The sequence below is a fragment of the Chrysemys picta genome, chromosome 7, assembly GCF_011386835.1.
Source record: "Chrysemys picta bellii isolate R12L10 chromosome 7, ASM1138683v2, whole genome shotgun sequence".
NCBI lineage: Eukaryota > Metazoa > Chordata > Testudines > Emydidae > Chrysemys > Chrysemys picta.
Genome location: NC_088797.1, coordinates 46,786,905 through 46,813,191, shown reverse-complemented (window position 1 = coordinate 46,813,191; position 26,287 = coordinate 46,786,905). Strand labels below are relative to the sequence as shown.

General features: G+C 47.3%; 1 protein-coding gene across 14 annotated transcripts in view; it reads right to left on the bottom strand.

Annotated features, from left to right (window-relative positions):
• Window positions 1-26,287, bottom strand: part of DOCK3 (dedicator of cytokinesis 3) — a 642,920-nt gene that overhangs the window by 506,968 nt on the left and 109,665 nt on the right. For all 14 annotated transcript variants that reach the window (XM_065551338.1, XM_065551344.1, XM_065551339.1 and 11 more), the window contains exon 3: window positions 13,304-13,344. In XM_065551338.1, the coding sequence (XP_065407410.1) occupies window positions 13,304-13,344 (41 nt within the window). The remainder of the gene's footprint in view (window positions 1-13,303; window positions 13,345-26,287) is intronic.

The window sequence follows — 26,287 nt, the reverse complement described above, 5'->3', positions numbered from 1 at the left end:
TTTGCAGATGAGTGGTAGTGGAGAGTAGGGATAGGATACAGAGGGACCTAGACAAATTAGAGGATTGGGCCAAAAGAAATCTGATCAGGTTCAACAAGAACAAGTGCAGAGTCCTGCACTTAGGAAGGAAGAATCCCATGCACTGCTACAGAGTGGCTAGGCAGCTGTTCTGCAGAAAAGGACCTAGGGGTTACAGTGGATGAGACACTGGATATGAGTCGACAGCGTGCCCTTGTTGCCAAGAAGGCTAGCAGCATTTTGGGCTGTATAAGTAGGAGTATTGCCAGCAGATCAAGGGACGTGATCATTTCCCTCTGTTCAGCATTGGTGAGGCCTCATCTGGAGTAGTGTGTCCAGTTTTGGGCCCCACACTACAAGAAAGATGTGGAAAACTTGGAAAGAGTCCAGCGGAGGGCAACAAAAATGATTAGGGGGCTGGAGCACATGACTTATGAGGAGAGGCTGAGGGAACTGGGATTATTTAGTCTGCAGAAGAGAAGAATATGGGGGGATTTGATAGCTGCTTTCAACTACCTGAAAGGGGTTCCAAAGTGGATGGATCTAGACTGTTCTCAGTGGTACCAGATGACAGAACAAGGAGTAACGGTCTCAAGTTGAAGTGGGGGAGGTTTAGGTTGGATATTAGGAAAAACCTTTTCTCTACGAGGGTGGTGAAGCACTGGAATGGGTTACCTAGGGAGATGATGAATCTCCTTCCTTAGAGGTTTTTAAGGCCTGGCTTGACAAAGCCCTGGCTGGGATGATTTAGTTGGGGATTGGTCCTGCTTGCAGCAGGGGTTGGACTAGATGACCTCCTGTCGTCCCTTCCAACCCTGATACTCTATGATTCTATGAGTCCACCTCCGACTCCGATGATAAGTCTGAATCTGATCAAGGAGGTGCAGATTGAGATGGTGCCGGAGATTGGTACCACGGCAAAGGAGATCAGTGCCACATCACAGTGGGCTTGCCCCTATGTTGGATTGGCGTCTGTGCCAACGATGTTGCCTGTGCTGGACCTGGGGCCTGAGCTGGTGCACCTGCTGGTGGAGCAGGGAACTGCACCGTCATGACAATCAGCTCCTTGGCCACCTCAACTGTGTCTGGTGTGGAGGGAGCATCCAAGTCCTCCCCACGTCTTCCCGCACCGGGGACTCCACCGTGGCTGGACTCAACAGACCTCCCCGAGAGGCCGAAGTCGATGGCGCCGGTCTAGGCGGGCCCGAGGCTGGGTGTCCCAAGGTGGGATGCATCTCACTAGTGCTTGCCTGCTCCCCTGCCCTAGCAGGGGAGAACCCTCTATCAGCTTTCTTCTTCTTGTGCGGCACCGGTGACTGCAAGCGGTGCCTTGCACTAGAGTTGGTTCTCAGTGTCGGGGAATGGTGATGTCGTGGCACTTTGGCAGAGTCCTTTCTCGGTGCCGAGGCTTCCCTTACCGAGGCTGGTGCGCACCGAAGCCGGGTCAGACGCCGTCTGAGGCAGTTGGGGTTGAAGAGCTGATGCCATCAGAAGGAGCTTTAAGCGAAAGTCTCGCTCCTTCTTAGTTCTGGGCTTAAACCCCTTGCAGATCTTACACCTGTCAGCCTGGTGTCCCTCTCCAAGACACTTTAGACAGGAGTCATGTGGGTCTCCCTTTGGCATGGGCTTCAGGCAGGACCCGCACGGCTTAAAGCCCTGAGATCGAGGCATGCCCCACTCCCCAAGATGGGAACAGAGTATTGGGGGCAGGGTAACCCCCAATTAAAACTTAACTACCACACAGAACATGAACTATAACGTTATCACTAACTATACTTTTAAACTATTTGCAGGGAGAAAAGAAAGAAACCACTAGGAAATCGCTTGCTAATGCAAGAGAGGAGCTGCTCCAACGACGTCACTGGCGGTAAGAAGGAACTGAAGAGGCGGCAGGTCGGCAGGGACCTATATACATGGCCATGAAGGCACCATCCACAGCTGACCCGACGGGTACCACTAGGGAAAAACCTTCCGACGATCGTGCATACAGCACACACACACACACACCTACTTGGAACTGACATGAGCAATCACTCGAAGAAGAATAAAAGTGTTATAGAAAAGGGAAAAGGACACTATGAATGTACTAATTCTGCTACAGTAAGAACAGAAGTTACAAAAAATGCAATAAAACCTGTTCTCACTAGACTCCCAGGCTAGATAGATTGATATTCCTAGATAAATATCCAAACTTTTCAATATATGACTGAAGCAAGCTAACCATCTCTTCAGGCTCTCCCACTGCTACTATAATTATAGGCAGTGCTTGCAGTGCAGATTATTATGATTTTATTACAGACACGACCTGTAGTACTGACTATTATTAAGGTTGCCCGACACTTCCCAATTTAAGACGTCCAATTTTAAGACCCTGTTTTCAATTGCTTATAACTTAAACTAACTGTTTGGACTGAACTTTTCTATCCCTTGTGTCTGCCTAAGTCTGGGTGGTGGTGGTGGTTGTTTAGTTTCAGCTTAAATGATTCAGCCACTCTTGAGAAAGAGGCTAGGGAATCACACATTGTTTCTCCCATGTTTCAAAATTCAAGTGACCATTTCTTTGAAAACCTCTAGCACTTCCATGATTTAGAGCAGAAGCTTGAAATTTCGCATGGGGTGGCCTTTGTGTTAGCAATGAGCCTTTTGCCAATTGCTTGGCCCAAATTTGGCCAAACAATAAGTCTTTGGAAAAAAAAAACAGTTCTTACACTCTCACCAGTGACTTAGATTCTTCCAACTAAATTCCCTGAAGACTCTGTCTGCACTGAGCATGCTCCAGACCAGGACTTCAGCAGGACTGTACCTGCTAGAGGCCATGCCAAGTCCAACTATCTGAACTAACAACAAGGAGGCTGGCTCTACAGAGTTTTCCATGATTCCCCACTGGGTAGAGACCGAGTGGAGGAGTAAGTTGCCTGATGTGAATGCAAAGGGGACAAGAGCTAGACATGCAGTGGGGAAGGAAGTATACATTGGGGCAAGGCGCCCGGGGTGGAGAGACTAGGAGTGGAGGATGGTAAGGGGGGGGGAGAGGGAGGAAACTGGTATGGAGGGGAGAGATTAGGACAGGGAACTGGGGGGAGATTGGGACTGGGAACCAATGGGGGGGGGTGGATTAGACTGGATGAAGAGCTAGGGGGACACTATGATTGAGGGTCAGTGGGTTAGGGAAAGGAAATGGGAGGGATGGGAGACCGATTTGAAAAAGAACTGAGATATAGGGGGAGACCTGGTACTGCCTGGGCAAAAAGACTGGGACAAAGAGTAGTGGGGTAACAGGAGAAACAGGATACTGAGTTTGGATGAGGAGCCCATTGAGGAAGCCAGTGGGGATGGGGAACATGCGGGGGGGGGAGACTAGAGCTGGGATGGGGAGTATGGAGGGGAGAGACTAAGATTTGCTTGGCAAGGAAACTAGGACTGGTATGAGAAGCCAGGAGCTAGGTGAAAAGGGTGGAACTGGAAAGGACAGTTACCTGTTCCGTAACTGGCGTTCTTCGAGATGTGTTGCTCAGGTGTATTCCACAGTAGGTGTTCGTGTTCGTCACGTGCACCGGTGCCGGACGTTTTTCCCTTAGCAGTACCCGTAGCGGGGGAGCCCCACTGCGACCCCTGGAGTGGTGCCTCTATATCGCGCTATAAAGGGGGCTGCGTGCTCCCCCCACTCTCAGTTCCTTCTTGCCAGACAACTCCGACAGAGGGGAAGGAGGGCGGGATGTGGAATACACTTGAGCAACACATCTCGAAGAGCGCCAGTTACGGAACAGGTAACTGTCCTTTCTTCTTCGAGTGATTGCTCAGGTGTATTCCACAATAGGTGACTCCAAGCTATACCTGATGGAGGCGGGTAGGAGTTTAAGGGTTACCAGGACGGAGCACCGCCCTACCAAACCCGGCGTCATCCCGCGTTTGGGAGACAATCACATAGTGCGATGAAAAGGTGTGGACAGAGGACCATGTAGCAGCCCTGCAGATGTCCTGAATAGGAACATGAGCCACGTAGGCAGACGAAGAGGCCCGAGCGCTCATCGAATGAGCCTTCACTATGGGAACCCATGCCAGGTCGTAACGTGCGTATGCACGAGGTGATCCAGTGGGAGATCCGCTGGGTGGAAACTGGATGCCCCCTCATGCGCTTGGCCGAAGCAACAAAAAGCTGGGGGGGATTTTCGGAAAGGCCTGGTTCGGTCTAAGTAAAAAGCCAGCGCTCTACACACATCTAGAATGTGCAGGCGTTGGTCCTCATTGGAGGAATGGGGCTTAGGACAGAGGACTGGGAGGAAAATGTCCTGATCCATGTGAAAAGCCGAGACTACCTTCGGCAGAAACGCTGGGTGCGGACGGAACTGGACCTTATCCCTATCGAAGACCGTATAGGGGGGTTCAGAGGTCAGGGCCCTAAGCTCTGAGACCCAGAAGGCTGATTTGATAGCCACCAGGAACGCCACTTTCCACGATAAGTGGGACGAAGAACACATGGCCAAGGGCTCGAAGGGGGATCCTGTGAGGCGGGAGAGCACTAGGTTCAGGTCCCAGAGCGGGACCGGGGGTCTGGTGTAAGGGAATGCCCGATCCAGCCCTTTTAGGAACCGGACGTCATGTGGTGTGAGAACACCGAGTGGCCCTGCACCGGGGGGGTGGAAAGCTGAAATGGCCGCCAGGTGTACCCTGACCGAAGAGGGCACCAGCCCTTGGGACCTAAGAGACAGGAGGTAATCGAGGATGAGCTGTATAGATGCGGAGGAGGGGAAGGAACCCCTCTCCCTCGCCCACGCAGAGAACCGATACCATTTGGCAAGGTAGGTTCGTTGTGTGGATGTTTTCCTGCTCTCAAGCAGGACCTGTCTAACATCCTCAGAACACCTCCCCTCCTCCACATCTAACCACGGAACAGCCATGCTGTCAAGTGGAGCGCGGCCAGGTTAGGGTGGGGGAGAGCAGGTCCGGTCGAAGCGGCAACCTGCACGGGGGGGCCACTAAAAGTTGCAGGAGGGTCCCGTACCAATGTTGACGGGCCCAATCCGGGACTATGAGGATAATCCGCGCCCCGTCTGCCTTTACCTTCTGTAGGACCTTGCCTATCAGGGGGACCCTGCCTTGGAGCAGAATCGTGGGCATAGGCGATTCTGGACGGTGGCCAACAGATCTACCTGGGGAGTGCCCCACTCTAGGAAGAGCCGCTTGGCCACCTCCCTGTGTAGAGACCACTCGTGTTGTTGGGAGAAAAACCTGCTTAGGTGATCCGCGAGTGTTTTGCGCTTGCCGGGCAGGTGAAAATCCCTCAGAAGGATGTTGTGGGCTATACAGAACTCCCACAGGAGCTGGGCTTCCTGGCACAAGGCCACGGAATGCGTGCCCCCTTGCCTGTTGATATAATACATCGTGGTCGTATTGTCCGTGAGAACTCTGACCACCTTCCCCGCTAGGAGCCGGCTGAAAGCCACGCATGCAAGGTGCACCGCCCTGAGCTCCCTGACATTTATGTGCAGGGACAATTCCGAGGGCGACCATCTGCCCTGGGTTTTGAAGCTCCTCACATGGGCTCCCCATCCCAGGTCTGAGGCGTCTGACACCAGGTCTAGTGAGGGAAGGGGCTCCCGGAAGGGGATACCCTGAAGCATGTTGCTCGGGAGGGACCACCATTGCAGGTCGGCCACTACATTGGGTGGCAACGTGACGACCTTATCCAGGCCGTCCCTGGCCTGGGAATACTGGGAGGCCAGCCAGATTTGGAGGGGCCTCATCCTGAGCCTGGCGTGTCGCACCACTGAGGTGCATGCTGCCATATGGCCTAGGATTTGAAGACACACCCATGCCGTCGTCACAGGGAAGGCCGTGACCGAGGCGATGAGACCTTTGAGTGTCTCAAATCTGTCCTGGGGAAGGGAGGCCATGGCCACCCATGAGTCTAACAGCACCCCTATGAAGTGTATGCGCTGAAATGGGACTAACGTGGACTTCTCCTCTTTTACCACTAACCCTAGACTCATGCAGGTATCTAGCAGGAATTGTATCTGCGCCTGCACCTGGGACCGAGATTTATCCTTGAGCAGCCAGTCGTCCAGGTAGGGGAAGATCTGCAGCCCGTTCCTCCTGAGGTGGGCTGCCACCACCGCCATGCATTTGGTAAAAACCCTGGGGGCCGTAGAAAGACCAAAGGGAAGGACCGTAAACTGGTAGTGGTCTCTCCCTACCAGGAAGCAGAGGAAGCACCTGTGACCCTCGAAATTATGGATATGGAAGTACGCATCCTGGAGGTCCAGGGCTGCGAACCAATCTCCCGGGTCCAGGGACGGAACAATAGAGGCCAGGGACACCATACAGAATTTGCAGCGAACCAGAAACTGGTTGAGACTCCGCAGGTTGAGGATAGGCCTGAGCCCACCTTTCGCCTTCGGGATCAGGAAATACCGGGAGTAAAACCCTTTACCCTGGAATTCCTGAGGTACCCTCTCCATCGCACTCAGGGTGAGGAGACGTGTCACCTCCTAATTTAAAAGGCGGGCATGTTCCGGGTCCCCAGGGACATCCCAGGATGGAGGATGGAGTCGTGGGGGTGAATCGAACAGCAGCCTGTACCCCTCAGAGATGGGTACTGAGGACCCACCGGTCCGACGTTATACGGGACCAATGCACTCTGAAGGCCGATAAACAGTTGTCAAAAACCAACTTTATTAACTGGGGGGCTTCTCTGGCAACAGGCCAGGTGGCCCCCCGCAAAGAGTTAAAAACGCCTCTTCCCCTGCCTCTTGCCCTTCGAGGGAACGGGGCATGGGGCCGAACGGGACTGGCGCTGTGACCTGCACCTCTGGTCTCTCGGCCTCTTAGGCGGGGGCTCGTATCTGACTCTTACGGGGGGAGCCGAGAGCTGCGGCCTGGGTTTGTCCATGGCTGGCGGGACATACAGGCCAAGAGTCTGCAGGGTGGTGCGGGAGTCCTCCATCCTGTGCAGACGAGTGTTCGTTTGGTCCACAATGGCAGGTCTTGCACAAGGGACTGGGATTCCACGGACAGCCCCGACAGCAAAAGCCACAACGCCCGTCACATGGAGATAGCAGAGGCCATCAAACGAGCTGCTGTGTCAGCCGCATCCGATGCTGCCTGGAGCGCCGCCTTCGCTGCTGCCGCACCCTCGTTGACTAGAGCCCTGAATTCCTTCCTGTCTTTTCTTGGAGGGAAAGCTTGAATTTTGGCAGAGACCCCCACAAGTTAAAGTCATACCTGCTCAGAAGTGCTTGATGGTTTGCCACCCTGAGCTGGAAACTCGCAGAGGAATAAACTTTTTCCCCAAAAGTGTCCAGTCTCCTGGCATCCTTGTCCTTGGGGGTGGGGGTGGGCTGGCCATGTCTTTCACGGTGGTTGACGGACTCCACCACCGGTGAGTTCAGGGTAGGATTAGTGTACAGGAACTCATGCTCCTTTGTTTGCACAAAGTATTTCCACTCTGCCTTCTTAGAAATGGGCGGCAGAGAGGCCGGGGTTTGCCAGAGTCCGATAGAAATGTTGGCTACCCCTTGGTGAAGCAGTAGGGCCACACGGCCCGGTGCCGAGGAGGACAGGACATTAAACAAATTGTCCGACGGCTCCTCCATCTTCTCCGCCTGGAGCTGGAGGTTGGTGTCTATGCGCCGGAGAAGCTCTTGATGAGCCTTAAAATCCTCCTGAGAAGGAGGAGGTGGTGCTGCTATGGACTCGTCCGGTGCCGACGAGACGACCAGTACTGCTCCTAGGGCATTAGGTGGTACCAGTGGGTCGCACTCCACACCCGGGTCCCGGTGCGGTGCCAATGGTTTGGTACCTGAGGACTGCTCTCGGTGACGAGGCGGGGACACCGAGGGAGCTTGGGATGCCCCAGCCACGGAGTGGGGCCTCGCCGGTGTGGGCGCCTGGGGCCACGGTGCCCACTGGCACCACTGTTCTTGCCATGGCGCCCCTTGCCACTGAGGCCCTACCAGTATTACATGCTCTTGCAGGACGATGTGGCCTGGGGAAGGACGACTGGGAGCCGAAGCAGAAGTTACCAAGGAGCACACGGTTCCATAGGAGCGGCTGGACCGGTCCCGTCCACGTCGGCTCCGACCCCAGGATTTTGTCCTCGACGACGATGAGACATATACGTCGGAGGTGCTATCTCTGGACTCCCTTCAGCGACCGTGGCTATGACGCCTCGGTGCCGGTGACTGTCGGGATGCACTCTCAGAATGGCGTGCGCCATGATACGATCAGCGGTGCCGATGGCATCGAGCCCTGCTATCACTGCAGCTGGACGAGGAGCGTTGACGCTTTCTGTCCCGGCGCCCATGGCCCGAGGAAGACTCTGGAGACTTGCTCTCAGGCGACCCCGACAATGGAGTGGAGATCTGGCGCAGGCTATGGAAAGGGCCCGCGGACTGAGCAGGGACCTCAACCTCCGATCTGGCCGGGGAGGGTTGGTGAGCGTCCAGCAGCGGCTTCTCTCGGGACCGGGGACACGACTCGGCAGCACACCCGGCACCGTCAGGACAAGGATATCGTGTGCTGCCTGGGCTGCCTCCAGTGTCGACGGGATTCTCACCGCCAGAAGGCACATGCGGATGGGGCCGGACTACTCCGCTCAACACGAGTCGGAGGTATCGGTCCCGGGGGCGGATCGTGGGCTGCCCAACTTGAGTCTGGCCTCACCCCTGTCCTTGTCTCGGCACCGCTGGGTCTTGCCTTGCTTCTTGGCAGGGGAGCGGTGCCGACTGGTGACGGTGCTTCACTGCGCACCGAGGACACGGTGCCTGGTGTCGGGTCGGGTCAGCGCGCCGGTGCCGGGGCCAATGCCGACTCCATAAGTAGGGCGCGGAGTCGGATCTCACGTTCGCGCTTAGTCCGGGGCTTGAACGACTTACAGATTTTGCAGCGCTCACTTATGTGAGCCTCGCCCAGACAGCAAAGACACTCAGAGTGTGGATCGCTTCTGGGCATGGAATTGCAACAGGAGTCGCACGACTTGAAGCCTGGGGCTCGGCCCACTAACTGTAGAAACTACTAACGGTCGAAGATCGTACTACTAAGGATAGACGCTGCAGCAATGCTGGAGCACAAGTTCCGACAACCTTCACTGGCGGCAAGAAGGAACTGAGGGTATGGGAAGCACACAGAATCATAGACTATCAGGGTTGGAAGGGACCTCAGGAGGTCATCTAGTCCAACCCACAGCTCAAAGCAGGACCAATTCCCAACTAAATCATCCCAGCCAGGGCTTTGTCAAGCCGGGCCTTAAAAACCTCCAAGGAAGGAGACTCCACCGCCTCCCTAGGTAACACATTCCAGTGCTTCACCACCCTCCTAGTGAAAAAGTGTTTCCTAATATCCAACCTGGACCTCCCCCACTGCAACTTGAGACCATTGCTCCTTGTTCTGTCATCTGCCACTACTGAGAACAGCCGAGCTCCATCCTCTTTGGAACTCCCCTTCAGCCCCCTTTATAGCGCGATATAGAGGCGCCACTCCAGGGGTTGCAGCGGGGCTCCCCCACTATGGGTACTGCTAAGTGGAAAACTTCCTGCACCGGTGCACATGGCAAGCACGCACACCTACTGTGGAATAAAACATGAGCAATCACTCGAAGAAGAATGAGGAGCCAGCAATAGGGACGAGACAGAATTGGGAAAAGGAGAGGTTGGCAGGGATGGGGCTGAAGGCGTCACTCTTGAGCATAAAAGGCAGAACAGACTGTGCCAACTAGAACACACTCCCTTCCAGAGCCTGGAATTGAACCCGATTACCAAGTTTCATCATTCCCCTGCTGTCAGCAAGTATCTCCAAACCCCATTGGCAAAAGGTGCCAAGTTCCCTCTACTGCATGACCACACAGAGAAGACAACCTAAGGCTGCTATGAGTTACTCCTTTAGCTCACGTGGCAGAGGGTGTGATGTATTTAACAGTCCCAATCCTGTTGATGACCCATGTATGTGGATTCTTTTCCTCCATCCTATATGATGCTAAATAAGTCACTTAAACCAACCTTTTCACAGGTTGTCACTAACTGAGTATTCCACATTTTCTGAGTGCCTGACTTGAGACCCTGGACTCTGATTTGTAGAAGTGCTGAGCACTAACTACTGCAACTGAAATCAATCAGAAGCTGAGCTCCAAGCAAATGAAGTGCTATAAAATGCTAAATACTCTGAAAAAACAGGTTCTAGGTGTCTCAAATTGGGCACCCAAAATTACTGGATACTTTAGCCTTAATCTCTCTCAGTGCCTCAATTCCCCATCTGCAAAATGGGGGAGTTGTAAAAATATATTCATTCATATTGATGAAGCACTCAGACATCGTAGTGATGAGTGCCATAGAAAACCCCTATGTGGAAATTAACAAGTCTGTCTTCAGAGCAGGGTTTCAATAGTGTGCAGTAAATAAGCCATGGGGCCACACAACAAACAATAGAGAAAACAGTATCAAATAGCTGCTCATTAAGCAGGCACTTTCCATTCTGTTTACTTTGTCCACTGAGGCTCATATTGTCTGTCCCAGTCTGCTCACATTCTCACTCCCAAACTCCCTTCTGTTCTCTGCTCCTCTCTCTCCCATTTTCACCCCTGCTACTCAACATCCTGACTTCCACAACTTCCCTCTGCTCCTCAGCCTCTACTTTCAAGTCAACTTGCTTTATCATTCTCTTCCATTCTGCCACTACAGAAGCAGAAGCATTGAGAGCAAAGGAGAGAGTCTCCCTGCTCTTACTTCTTACAGTTCTGGTGCCTGGTGTCACAGTGTCCCTTTGCTGGCCAGGAGGAGCAATTGCAGGTAAAGTCCTGCATGGCTTCTGCAGTCCTAGGATACAGCATGCTCAGTCGCTCTGTCAGGATGGCACAGACAACCTTGCCAGTACATAGAAGCTCTGTAGTGGTGGTGGAGCCAGGGCCGGCTCCAGGCACCAGCTTAACAAGCAGGTGCTTGGGGCGGCCAACAGAGAGGGGCGGCACCTATGGCAATTCGGGGGCGGCAGGTCCCTCACTCCCTCTAGGAGCGAAGGACCTGCCGCTGAACTGCCGCCGCCAATCGCGGCTCTTTTTTTTTTTTTTTCCAATTGCCGCCGCCGATCACAATCGCGGCTTTTTTTTTGTGGCGGCAGAAATGCTTGAGCCGGCCCTGAGTGGGGCACATTTTGTACAGACTGAATCTTCAGAAAATAACACTGCTAACCTTTAACAAAACTCTACTAATCATGTCCAAACTGATTTTCCAGGGACTTATAAACTTGGCCAAATTTGAGAAGATTTTCAGTGGGACAAAAGATCTCTCTGACACCAGAGTGACCCCTTTGCCAAATTTCAAACATCTGCTGCAAAGCATGAAAATGCTAGAGCAGGGGTTCTCAAACAGGGGGTCCTAAGGTTATTACATGGGGGGGAGGGTCACGAGCTGTCAGCCTCCACCCCAAACCCAGCTTTGCCTCCAGCATTTATAATGGTGTTAAATATATTAAAAAGCAACAGAGGGTCCTGTGGCACCTTTAAGACTAACAGAAGTATTGGGAGCATAAGCTTTCGTGGGTAAGAACCTCACTTCTTCAGATGCAAGAAGTGAGGTTCTTACCCACGAAAGCTTATGCTCCCAATACTTCTGTTAGTCTTAAAGGTGCCACAGGACCCTCTGTTGCTTTTTACAGATTCAGACTAACACGGCTACCCCTCAAATATATTAAAAAGTGTTTTTAATTTATACGGGGAGGGTCACACTCAGAGGCTTCTTACGTGAAAGGAGTCACCAGTACAAAAGTTTGAGAATCCTTGTGCTAGAGTATCTCAAAGAAAGAGTTGAGAATTTTTTTAACGTGAGCAAAACTATGTATTTTTCCCTCACCTTGTTGTAAGAAATGGCTAAAACATTTTAGCTGAAACTTTCCAAAAACATTCAGCCTGAGAGAAACAACTGACATGGGAAATATGAGTCTGAACGGTTTATGTTTGGCAAAGTTATAAGTAACTGAAAACAAGGTCTCATAATGGAAAGCATTGCATCTTTAACAACAGGCATAGTTACCAGCTTTGCCTACAATTAGTTGTACACTCACAATTTTAAATACAGTCATACCAAAAAAATGGCTACTTTTCCCTACTTTTCACAGTATCCCTAGAAAAGATGCCAAGATTCAAAATACACAGTTGCTCAGCACCAAGAAAATATACAAGCCATCCACACAGAGATCAAAGGCTAACAGACAGACAACATACACAGGAGCTAAAAATAAACTAGTTCAACAATTTAAAAAAAAACTCACTGAAGTACTAAAATGAAGAATTTTCAAGGAAAAAAATAAAGGAGGAAAAGTCCCTTTCCATTGAAATACAAACTTGAAGCAGATTCTTCCATAGGTTTTCCCAACAAGAGTGACTTCACCAGGAAAGTCAAACACATACATTTCAACCATACAGAAATACTGGAAAGGTGGAAATGCTGCTTGGATTTACTTTATCTGATTTACTCCCACTTTATGCAGTCTGTTTTTGAGGCACTGTGTTGGTTACCTAGGAAACTGGTAAGTTTGAACGGTTCTTGTGTCAGAACTGTGAACACAGATTTATGCAGTGTACAATGTAACAATAAATGCACAAGTGAATGAAATGCTCAACAACATAGTGGAGTTTTATTAGAAGAAAAATATAATTAATTGAACACTATGTAGGTTATATTTTTGAAAAAACAAAAAATTCATTAGACACTAGTGTTCATTAATATACTTTTACAAATTACATTGAAAATTACAGTATTTTAAACTAAAGCCAGTTGAATGTTGGAAATAGTTTGTGTCTTTGTATACTTAAGCGTAAATGAACTCACACAAAAATTCACAGCCAGCATAAAGAGCCCTCCTAGTGCAAAATTTCCTTGATTAGACTATAAAATCTGTGAAATATAAAACGTTAAAAATATTCTCCCCCAATTAGGTTTTTTTTTTAAATTCTTTTATTTATATTTTGATGAAGTGTATTATTTAAATTTGTTTAAAAAATCCTGAATTAAGAATTGTACAGGCTTTTTTAGGCATTTGGGCTTTTTTGAAAAAAAAGTCAAAATGGATGCAGCCTACATGTATGCAGGTGGAAAGGATCTCTGAACCTTTGGGATGACTAAGAAGCAATGTTTATCAATTCAGAAGAGAATTCAGTACAATTATATATGCCAAAATAATTATAAAGGGAAGTGGAGTCTTAAGAGTGATGGAGAAAACGGGTTAGGGCTGCAACAGCAAGGTGGAAAGCCCTCATTCTCAAATAATTTTTAAAAATAGAGACTGTATTTACACTTACCTTTACATTGGGCTTCTTAATGGAAACTCCTCTGTACCAGCCTAAAACAGGACAAAATATACTGTATTAAATTGTAGCACTGCATTTCTTTATACTGAAATAATCTGACTGCCACTGGCAAAACAGTCCAAATGCTGAGGTCATCTTTTATTCCTGAGGGCATTTTGCGCCAAAAAATTCTGCGCCAACAGAATTAAATTTCTGCACACAATATTTTAAAATTCTGCAAAATTCTGCAAATATTATTTCTCAAATAAATGTGGAGGCTCCAGCATAGCATTGGTGAGCACAGGCCACTAGCTGCACAGAGGTGGGAGATCACTGTACAGTTACTCCCCCCAGCCCCCAGGACACAAACTCAGCAGGGAGACTGCACCCAACCCTGACACAGTGCAAGGACCGGGCTGGCGCCTCAATGCCAGGTGCACCAGGTGTGGGCAGGCTGGCTCAGCAAGACAGGATCCAAGTGTGGAGGGGCTTAGTGTTGGGGGATCCAGGTGTGGGTTGAGAGGGTTCTCTGTGGAGCAATTTGGGTGCAGTGGGGGATCTGGATGCACAGAGGCTTGTTGGGGGGTTCTGGGTACAATGGTAATGGGACTCTGTAGGGGGTACAGGTGAAGGTGGTTGGGGCTCAGCAGGGGGGAATTTCTGGGTGTGGGCGTATAGAGCTCATCAGGGGAGTCTGGGTGTGTGGGGCTCAGTGGTGGGGTCCAGATTCTGGAGGAGTGGGGCTCAGTGGGGTGGAGATCCAGGTGCAACTGCTTGGGGCTCGGTGGGGTGGGGATACAGGTGTGGGTGGCTCATTGGGGTGGTCCAGGTGCAGGGGGAGTGGGGTTCATCAGGGTGGGTTCTAAGTGCAAGGGGGTGAGGCTCGGTGAGAGGATCTGGGTATGATGGGGTTTGGATTCATGGGGGTTGGGCAGATGGAGGAGCAGCTCCCTGTACAGGGATCCCTCCGCCTGCAGCTGAAGTGCAATGGGTGCAGGAAGTGGGGGGAGAGGTGGGGTTTGCAGAGCTTCCTGCAGCCGGGGGAGAAATCTGGGGGTGGGACTGACCAGGCCCCGGATGCTGTGCAGGGGAAGAGGAAGTCCTGTCCTCCCCAGCCCAGCACAGGGCAGGAGCCGCCAACCAGGTCTTCCCCAGTCCCACCTCCTGCCCCACAGTGATTTACCTCTCTGCCAGCTGCCCTGGGCATCCAAAACATACTGCTGGGGAGGGCCGCATGACTGCTCTTGTGACTTCCCTTTGCTTCCTCATCAGAAAGTAATTTTTCTGCAGGGAATCAAAGAAATCTGCGGGGGACATAAATTCTGCTCATGCACAGTGGTGCAGAATTCCCCCAGGAGTAATCTTTGAAACAGTCACTATAGCTTATATAGGTTATTAACTCTTGAAAGATTTTTATTCTGCAGTGACCACAAGCCATAAGAATCTTGTACTCCTGCTTATTGCCACTAAGGGATAGAAACAGCTTAGTGTTTGTAGTCTCTTTAAACTACTTGGAACCATTGGCAGCTGTGGTGAGTACACATTCAGCACACATGCAATAATTCATCCTGAACATCTTTCCTATATGGAAGAAGACATTCCAGTACATTTCTAACACACTTGAATTTTATAGGTTCTACATTTAATCAGGAAAGCAAACATGTGGAAAGGATGTATACTGTGTAAATACTGCCCTGTCACAGTTTCTCTGGTGTGGGATCAGTTAAGTTGCACCAACAATGCAAAAAGTCATACTGGGAACACCAGGGGGACACCACGAGCTGTATCTTGGATGACAGGGCAGCCTTCACACTACTTAAACACTGCAGTCACACTATGCTTGGATGAGGTGCCCAGTGGCAGCATGTCTAAAGGACAGTGATGGAAACAAGTCAAGAGATGGACCTCAGGATCTAAAATTGCACAAATCCAATTATTATTCTTAAATCCCATTCAAGTGTCACACAAGAGCTCCAGATAGTAGTATTCCAACAACAGCCTACAGTAAGGGCCATAAGGGGTTCGAATTTCATTCATAACAAGCTACCTGAGTTTCACCAACAGGTGAAAAGAATTTCACTTTATGTAAGCTAGCATCAGTAACAAAAACAGAAAAAATCAAAACTGATGGTACTGAAAGACCAACTAGGTTGATACTGTAGAGCTGAGTGAGAGAAACAAATGGACAGAGACAATTAGAAAAGTCAACCCTAGGAAATATATCTAGCCAAGGGGAGTGAAGCACAGATTCCTTTTCTTTTTTCCCTTTTCATGCCACAAACATAATATATTTCGGTTACTTTACTAGTTATTATTATAGGTAGAGCTGGTAGCTATGCCTACAGTTAAAGTTGTTTAACCTTTTCCATTTCCTTTTCCCTGTTTTCAGCTGCTAAAATTTTCCCAAACTTCAACCATTCAGGCTGAAATTTTCTATGCCAGGTGTTTGCCTCAGGGTGATCAACTAAAATGGGTCAGCTGTTTCTGAGAACAAGATTAGAGAAAAATGTGTTTTGCCTATTTAAAAATTGCTCTCAATCATTTCATTGAGAAAGTCTAGTACCTCCATGCTCTGGAGCAGAAAACTGGCAATTGGGATTGCTCTGGTATCAGAGATATGTCTTTTGTTATCCCAAGGAAAACTGCCCAAATTTGACTGAGTTATTAACCTCTGAATAAAAAGTTTCACATATTTACACATATTCAGAAGAGATTTCTTAGAGTTCAGACACTCAATTCTCCAAAGATTCCATCTGCACTGAGCATGCTCCATCCCAGAAAACCTGGGCTGATCAGAACTTTTATCGCAATTACTCATCCTCATTGCTGGGGAACACTGTGGCAGCATGCACCAGAACTGAGAACAGGGAGACCGTCTCTCCTGTGTTCTCAATGCTCCTTGCTAGCACACAGGCAGTGTGGAGAAGTATTAAGCAGCTTGACTGACATGCGGAGGCATAGGGGCTGAGGAAGGGGAAGAGGAGCAGACAGGGGGAGATAGGAGCAGGAGACAGGGAAGAAGGGATAGGAGCATGGGAAAGGATGGAGTAGAGGGTATAGGAGCAGGAACTAAAGAAGGCAGGGATAGGAGCAGGAGCAGAGGATGAGGACAAGTGGGAACTGGAGACAAGGTTAAGAGCTCTGAGGCCAGGCTGTGATGGAACCAGATGGGGGGGAGGGGAGAGAGACTGGAGGATTTGTAAACACGAGAGCACATTCCCCTCCAGAACTGGAATTGAACCCAGGATTCCTGAGTATCAACTTTTCTCTGCTGTCTAGCAAATAATTATAAAACCCGAAGTTTGTCTCTCATACATCTCTAGAGGTAAGCCTGCACAGATAACAGTCTTCAACTGCTACCTGTTAATCTGTGGGTGTGTGTACATATCCATTATGATAAAGTCTTTAATTATGATCATATACTATTGTTTCCATAAGACCCCTGCCTCATTCAGTGCACAGAATGGACAGTGCTCAGGGAATGAATCAGGGACGTGTACTGAATAAGGCTGTTGTCTGTACGACTCATGCCTCAGTTTTGTAGAAGTTAGAAGGTGTATAGTGAATGAGGTGGTATAATTGCAGATTATCATAACGGATATGCACAAAGAGTAAATTAATGAATCACAGAAAACCTTAATTCTGGCATTTCCTAACTATTGAGGTCTTGACATTGCAACCTTAAGATTCTTTTACTGTTATTTTTGTATATTATTATTACTATAGTACTGAGGTTTTTCTCTTTTTAAAATAATCTCTTCTTATAAAAATGTACACATAGCAAATTTTTAAATAATCAGCAATTCTAATATAATATTACTGTTATTAATAATTTGTATTATGGCTGCTTGTAAAAGCCTCATTCAATATCAGGGCCTAATTATGCTTGGCATTTTACAAACAAACACCAATAAAGAGGAGGCCCCGGCCCTGGATTATAAAATGTTCCCAGTCTCTACTATGATAGTATGTTAAAGAATCAAAAATAAATATTCATACCCAGTTCCTCTGACCAAAAAAAAAAAAAATATTACAGAATTAATTATGGCATCAATACTGACTCCATAGTTGAGACTGAGTTGATTCTAGCACATAAAGGAAGCATACAGGTTTGTTATGGACAGAAAAACAAAGCATATCCTCTTTAAAATTATAGCAGTTCACATACAGAATGATTTTTGACAGTTTTCAAGTAAATCTTTTAATTACTTAGGAATGAAAAATAATTTAAAATAGGTCCTTTAAGAAATTAAGTACCCAGTGTCAGACCTTTGCCTCTAATAATCTCAGTAACAGAATAAAAGACTTTTCAAATTTCTCATACAAAACTAACTGAAATGTTACACATAGGCCACATTTGATTTTTTTTCTTATTAATGGCCATTTTCCCCATTACTTTTCATAACTGAAAGTTTCTCTTTCAGGAAAGGCTAAAGGATACAATGGTCTGCCACAGAGAATTTCACAAAGAACAGCCCTTTTTCAAAACAGTTGCCATCTCTCAGTGTTCTCAACAGTCCAGAAGCTACAACAGCCTTCAGATGGATGACATTTTGAGAAGCGTTTCTCTTATTCATTTTTTTTCAATGACTCTTCCCTTGGACTGAGTGTAAAACCATCAAGGGAAAAGACCCTGAAGATCAGAAAGTTTAAAATAGCCATCTCTCTGAAGGGACACGGACTGATAAGTCACTCCAACAACTGCCCAAAGTTAGGTTGTACCCTTGCATAGGCTTTTTACAAAAACTCCATATCAGCTATTGCCAACTACATGACATCAAAAATCATGAGAACCCAAAAATCATGAGATTGAATTTTTTTTTTTAATTAATGGATTTGGGGGCCAAACTGTGTTTTTTAGTCAGTCTTTTGACTTTCCAACTCCCCTCTGCTATTCTGCCAGGGTGTGAGAGAGAGAGAATATCAGATTGAAACGTCAACCCTTAATGAACACTAAAATTTACTACACCCCCTCTCCATGGTTTCTAGGAGGGTGACTCTACTTACTCTCTCCATACCCCTAAGATGGGGAACAGCCATCCATTTCCCATCATAGCCTTGACTCCACCCTCTGAGTTTCCCCCTTTTCCATCATATTCCCCTCCTCAACCTTCCTCTGTGATCTGCCCCTGCATTCTCCTGCCTCCTGTCCAATCACCTGCATGTTCATAAGTCAGGGACAAAAAAAAAATCAAATGAACAATGAACATCCAAGAAAGGATATTTTCTTGCTACAAACCATGAAGAACTCTCCCTATTTATCAAGTTTTCCAAATATTTTTGATAAAGATTTATGTGAGCTGCAAAGATCTTTACATGCAAGAATGTCTTTAAAACATAACCACCTTGCTAACTGCAGGAAATCTCTAACGCAAGCAGAATTTCCTATAACTCACTCAGTGCAGTACTTTTATTTGTAATCTTAATTTAAAAAAAAATAAAATTCACTCAGATTCAAAGCATTTCAAAAATAATTTAAACCATTCTACATTGTTGTACAATTTAGATAATTGTGTTAATATATACATTATGTAGTAATAACAAATTCAGGGTTTTTAAAAACATCATAATTAACTGTCTAAATAACTGTTGGGTGAAGTTTAACACACTCTGGCCAAAATGCTCAGGTTTATTAATTCAACATTTTTATGAACCAAAAGCATACCTTGCAGTTACAATTACTATAAAAGCAATGAATGGCAGATAGGCAGAAAAAGAAAACAGCCAGCTATATTCTCCTGGAGGGCCGGGAGGTCATGATGGATTTCTCCTACGATGCTCCAACTACCCCCTTACCTTCTAGCATCTGTCTTCAAACCAATTTCAAATTACATACCCATAACTATACTCCAATAAACATTAAGAATTATGTCTTATATAACTCATACAATATGAATTCACAAGCTTAGATGTACACATTTTTTGCTATCTGGGCTATCTCATTATCTCCACATTATCATATCGTTTCCAAATGGTTTACTTCCATTGTTCACATGTTGATCATGCATGCTGACCAGGCCATCTACTCCTTACTCAATACAGGGACTTTCCTGTTTTTCTGTAATCGCCATTTGTCAGTATATTTTGTATATCCATTGAATATGCATTTGTCAGTACATTTCTGTGGTCAGAACATTACCCTTGTCCCATACAGCAGCTATAATCATTGTGCAAGCTTACATAAGGGCAAGTCAGCAAGACAACACTCATGCCGAGCAAAGACTAGATCAAAGTCAACCAGCCTAGCATAAGTATTATCTTGGCCTGTCCAAACTTATTCCCTATACATGCCCCATACTTGTAATGTTTCCAACATTGGTAAAAATCAGTGTGGATAAAAATAAATTTTTTTGAATATTTTAAAATCAGATTATTGTATTCAAATGTCAGATTTTTTATAATTATTTAAACGATAAGTTTTTCCTTTTAAAAATAAACAGTATAAAATGAAATCTGAATTTAAGGCAAAGTATGTTAAGGCCTACATTTATCGCAATCTCTTAAAAAATTTAAATAAAAAATAAATATGCTGAATCCATGAGGCTCTATCAAAAATGTTGAGTTAAAGGCTTCCTTTCTATATAAAGAAATAATCATGGGAAAACATCTAACTTTTGAGGTTAAGCTTTATAAATATGGCACAAAAGGTCATGTATTGTATTAAGGCCTTGGTGCAGTGGGGGACTGAGAGGCTGTGCTAGGGGGTGCAAGAGACTGGCAAAGTCATCACAGTTCTGGGACCCAACCTCTGATTCCAGGAGACACCATCAAGTATCTCATCAAGTTCATCCATTGAGCCCATGTGTGTGGTCTCGTACTCCTATTTTATAGCTTCTCCCTACCTGAGCTCTGATTGGCTCAGTTCTCAAATAATGAATATTATGACTCCAACCAACATGGAAACTTATGCCTCAGTGCATGGAAAAACACTGATCTGCCCAGTAACTACCAGCCCTTGCTTCTCGATAGTTCTGGGCCCTTTGAGTAAATGGCCTTGCTTGTCCCCTTCTATGTGTACACGGACATAGAGAGAAACAGAAATCCATTAAATTCTTCACAGACTCCCTCTCTGTCTCTTAAATAAAATACTGGAACGCAAAAAGCATGTGGGTTACACAAGCAGAAGTCTTGCCTGGTTGTTGTTCATTTTTGTTTTTCTGGGGGTAACGGTGGGGGAGTTATGTAATAAGGTGGAAAGAACAGAGCGTACAACCAGAAAAGAGCAACATTGGTGTCAAAAGCAGGACACTGTAGGGAAAAAGTAGTAACATTCTTCCGAGTGAAGCTTCTAGTGTTGATTTCAAAACCTGGGTAGTGGAGAAAAGAACTGCCATGGTTGTAGGTCATAAAAAAGACCCTCTTTGGGAATATTTTCAATAAATTTCTGTACCTTGACGTAAAAAAGGAACACGTTCAGGGGCTGGTTCCAACACAGGACACATCACCTCCTTCATCTGGTGAACTTTTAGGCAGAAGTCCTCTGCTTCTTTGTACTGGTGGGTACGAGGTACAAACTGGACATTTGTTCCTCGTGTGTCCATTCCCCTAGGCAGATTAAGCAGCTTTTGTGCCTGTCCATGACAGGGAAAATCGCCCTGTAGGTGGCACACTACTTGAAACCTGTCGATTTTTTCATAATAAATTCTCAGATCAGTAGGAGGTCGAGGTTATGGGAAGAGGTTTACTAAACCCTTGAGGAACCTTTTAGTAGTTGGGTGTGACAGCACCAAGTATCCCTCTACTGGTAGGTCGATGGCTGTTATCGCTGCTAGGCGGACTCACAGAGTTTAGAGGTAGCCCTGATTTTTTTTAGGGAAAGTACACAGTCTAAGGCAGGGGTAGGCAACCTATGGCACGGGTGCCGAAGGCGGCACGCAAGCTGATTTTCAATGGCACTCACACTGCCTGGGTCCTGGCCACTGGTCCGGGGGGGCTCTGCATTTAATTTAATTTTAAATGAAGTTTCTTAAACATTTTAAAAACCTTATTTACTTTACATACAACAATAGTTTAGTTATATATTATAGACTTATAGAAAGAGACCTTCTAAAAACATTAAAATGTATTACTGGCACACGAAACCTTAAATTAGAGTGAATAAATGAAGACTCAGCACACCACTTCTGAAAGGTTGCCGACCCCTGGTCTAAGGTATGTGGAAGAGTAGAGGATTTCAGGGAGATTTGATGGGAAGTACACCAAATCTGAAACCTGGACCATTTTTGCAGATAGGTATGTTTGTGTCAAGGACTTTCTACTGTGTAATACCTCCCCTTCCACCTCTTTCAAACTGGAGCTTTCTAGGTGTTTGAACCAAGAAGGAGCCATGCACTGAGACAGAGAACCCCCAAGTTGGGATGTAGTGTACATCCTCTGTCCTGAGAGAGGAGGTCCAGAGTGACTGGGAGGGAGATGCAACAGGTAAGGGTACCAGATCTGTGATGGACAAGAAGGAGCAATTAGAAAAACATGTGCTCTCTCTTTTTATTTTCAGCAGAACCTTCGATAGCAGGGGTAAAGGAAGAAAGGCACAAAGGAGGTCCCCCTCCCAGGAGGAGGTGGAAACCATTGCCCAAGGAGTGTTCTCCGATGCCCCCTCTGGAGCTGTAGCATGGACATTTCTTGTTCAGTTAAGTACTGTAGTGAACAAATCTCTGGTCAGTGCCCCCACACTGCCTGAATTGATCATAGGTCTAGCTGGGACTGGGTCTAGCTCCCACTTGTGGTCGTGTGGAAATTTGTGACTGAGGCTTATGCTATGGAGTTTTGTGTGCCCGGGAGGTAGGATCCTGACATCGTGATGTCATGGGAGATACACCAGTTCCATAGCCTCATTGCTTCTGTACAAAGGGAGGGTGCCCTGGCTCCCTCTTGTTGATTTATGTAGTACAGGCAGACTATGTGGTCTGTTAGAATTCTAGTGTGTGATCCTTTAATCAATGGCAGGAAGTGGGTGCAGGCATTCCTAACTACTCTGAGCTTAAGGAGATTGATGTGAAGGGACATCTCTGTGGGTGACCACTTGCCTTGTGTGATGAGGTCGTTTAGATGTGCACTCCACTCTGAGTGATGAATCAGTGATGAGAAGCAACAATGGGTGAAGTTGTGAGAAGGGAATCCCTCAGCAAACATTGGCCGGGTCTTTCCACCAATCTAAGGAGTTTTTGATCCTAGAGGGTAGTGCAGGGGTTTCTCTAACCTGTCCTTGTTTGGTCTGTAAACTGAGCTGTACCACATCTGAAGGCATCACACATGAAGCCGGGCATGTAGTATTACCACTGTGCTCACTGCCATATGCCCCAAGAGTTGGAGGCAATGTCTGGCTGATATTTATGGGCTCTATGAGTGTAACCAGGGAGAGAAATCTTTGTTGAGGTAGAAGAGCTCTGGCCTGTAGCGAGTCGAGGTCTGCACCTATGAATTCCTGGCGCTGTACTGAAACAAGGGTTGAATTCTGGGCATTGATCTGTAGGCCCAATTCTGTAAAAAGGCATACTGTAGCCTTGGTAACTTGCTGAGCCTCCAGGAAAGATGGGGCTCTCAAGAGACAATCGTCCAGATAAGGGTAAATCAGGATTCTTTGGGAGCATAATTGCACAGCTACTATTGAGAGAACCTTGGAAAATACTTTCAGGGCCAATGATAGTCTGAAGGGGAGCATTGTGTATTGGTAGTCCTCTTGTCCTAGAGTGAATCTAAGAAATCACAGCCTATTGAGATATGAAAGTAGCCGTCAAGGTCAAGGGCCAAAAACCAGCCTCCCTGTTCCAACGATGGAATGATTGTTGCTAGAGTGACCATCTTGAATTTTTGTCCTTTGACAAACTTGTTGAGAGCTCTGAAGTGTAACATGGGTCTCCAGCCTCCCTTCCTCTTGGGTATTAAGAAATACTGAGAGTAGAACCCTTTGCTTTATAGATGTTGAGGTACCGGTTCTATGGCTCCTAACTGGAAGGGGTGATCTCTTTCTTGTTATAGTAAAACCTCATGAGAAGTGTCCGGAGTAGGGAGGTAAAATGGATGGAGTACCCAATGTGAACGATATCTAGGACCCACTGGTCTGATGTTATGCACTCCCAGACACTGCAGAACGCTGCCAATCAGTGGCCAAATGGGTGTACAGCATTTTCGGCCGTAGCGGTTGGGGGAAAGTGGTCTATCAACACCTCAACCAGCCTTTCAAAATTGGTGTTTGGAAGTAGACGGCTGGGATGAGGAAAATTCCTGACCAGATGGTTTATGCTTAGAAAATTTACTTTTCTTTCTCTGCAGCTTGTAGTGGCATTGAGTCAGATATTGGGATGTGTGTGATCTATGCTGGGATTGGGGACTGAATCCCCGTTTTGTCCTGGCAAAAATGCCCAGAGAACGGAGAGTGGCCCGAGAGTGCTTGAGTGTGAAGGGAAGTATCAATATTTTCTGAGAAGAGCTTCGTGCCCTCAAAAAGGAGAGTCTTTAACAGTCGACTATACCTCCTTCGGGAAGCCCAATAGATGGAGCCACGATGTTCATCACACCACCACTACCGTGGAGATGGAACTAGCTGTGTCAGCTGCACGAGGGCAGACTGCAGTGTTGTCTTTGCCTCTAACTGGTCCTCCTGGATAATGGCCTTAAATTGGTCCAGCAGCCATTCAATAAAATCATTCAGTTTTGAATAATTTATATAATCATATTTCGCCATGAGGGCTTGGTAGTTGGCTACACAGAACTGAAGCGTGGCCAAGAAGTATACTTTTCCTCTGAAAAGGTCCAGATGCTTCCAGTCCCTATCATAGGGAGTGGATCTCATCTGGTATTGACGGCCGCAGGAGTTAATGTCCACCATGATGGAATTGGGTGGAGGGTGGGAGGAGAGGAATTCAGGTTCCTTAGCTGGGACATAGTATTTTTGCCCACCCGCTTGCAGGTAGGCACTACCAATGTTGGGGTTTGCCAGATGGTTCTTCCCAGGTCCAAGATGTAAATAGGAAGGATGATCTTTGAGGAAGAGGATGAATGGAGAATATCAAGGAGACAATGGTGGGTGTCTTCGACTACTTCCAGTTGTATCTGGAGAGTGTCTGTAACTGTCTTTATCACATCAGCCAGAAGTGGTGGGGAAGGCATGACGGCTTCGTCCGGCGAGGAGGAGGATATGGTCCCCAGGGGTCACTTCTTCCTCAGCACTGCCCTCATGTTCATCAATGATGTCTTCTGAGGCTCTAAAGCTCCAGATGCTGCAGCCAAGGGGGTGCCTTAAGTGCCTTAAGAGTTCTCAGGTGAGGCTTGAAGCTCGAGAGGCATGCTGGCGATATGCCACCCAAGGGTCCCAATATAGCCACTGGGGTTGTGGTAGCATAGAGCCTGGCAGTGGTGCTCATGCCAGGATGGTGGTGGTGAGGCCATCTGAGGGCATACTCTAGGGGCCTGTTGATGTTGGGCACCATATGGAGCCTGGGAGGAGTAGTGTGACGCCACCTCCTCTGGCTCACTATCTAAACCCTTGCTAGAGAGCGGGGGAGTGTGGCATGGCAGTGGGGATGATTTCCGTGCTAGATGGAGGCTTGGTGTGGAGGACCCGATACCAAGAAGCAGAGACTCTAGTACATCCAATATGCGGAGGTTTCTAGAGTGGTGGAATTCCACTGGTACCGACTGGCTCGATGTTAATGGTGGTGCCAGGGATCTTGCCTGTTCTGGTTGCTCTGGTGCTGTCTGAGGCACTGAGGACAGTACCAAAACAGACTCACATAATGGGAGACCCTTTTTAGTGGAGTCCTTACTCCTGTCCCTCGGTGCCAATGACTCGGTGGGCATGTCAATAAGTACCTGCTGCTGTTGGTTTCTATAAGCCATGGGTACCTGACTGGGAAGGTCTCTGTGCTAACAGTGCCGAAGATACTGAGCGCGATGGGGATCACTTATGGCCATCTTGGGGCTCACTATGGGGGCTTCCCGCCTTCTTCTTCAATGATTTGTGAAAAGGGTCAGCAGCTTGCTTCTTCGACTCATAGCCTTTAGATGTAGAGGACTATGGAGAAGACTCACTGTCTGCCAAGTGACTCATACTGCAGGTCCTGAGAGGGTCTGAGAGCCGCCTCCATGCAGATAATTTTTTGTTGGAGCTCTCTGACCTTACATGAACTTGGCCTGAGCTGCTGGCAGAGACCACACTTCTGCTGGATGTGGCCTTCCGCAAAGCAGCGAATGCACTGGGAATGCTTGTCTTCAACCGGGATTGCCTCCTTGCAAGTACAACACTTCTTGAAGCCTGGTGAACTGGATGTACCCAGTAGGATAAAGAGTCCCCAACGACGAAGAAAAAGCAAGGGAAGTGGAGCTCTTTTTCTCTTTTCTTTTAAGAGAAAAAACAGGGTTAAGAAAAAACTACAACTATACTAATTTAGAGACTAACTAACTATAGAAATGCAAATAGAAAGTAAAGATCCTAACGGACTGCGAATAGCTCCATCTCTAGCCAGGGGAAGTTGAGAAGAAATTGAGAGGGGTTAGTCCGGGCACTGACTAGCCTTGTGGAGCAGCACGAGGAGAGACAAGGGACACTTACTGAAGTTCTCCAATTAGCAGCACAGGGATGCAAGCACACCTACAGTGGAGCACCCACAGGGACACTACTTGACAACTTTATGGTTGTCTTCCTCATTTCCTGCACTGGGGGGAATCCTTCCCTGAATAGAATTAGGGCTTAAGTCTAATTTACTCCAAGTAAAGGAGCCAGAGCAGGGATGAGGATCTCACGCTAAATATTGTTTTCTTTGCTTTTTCTCTTTTTTTGTTTTTGTTTTTGTTTTTGTTTAAAATTTCTATATCATTATAAAGCATTACCATGAACATAATATATACCTGAAGGGAAGACTTGGGAAGTCTTTGCTATTGGTCGATAGGTGTGCCATGCTTTTAAATACTGAAGAAAAAATTAATTCTCCTGTGACTGTCACATTTTGTTTGGAGGAAATTGTGGCAATCTCCTTCACAAGCAAAGATTTGGGAAAG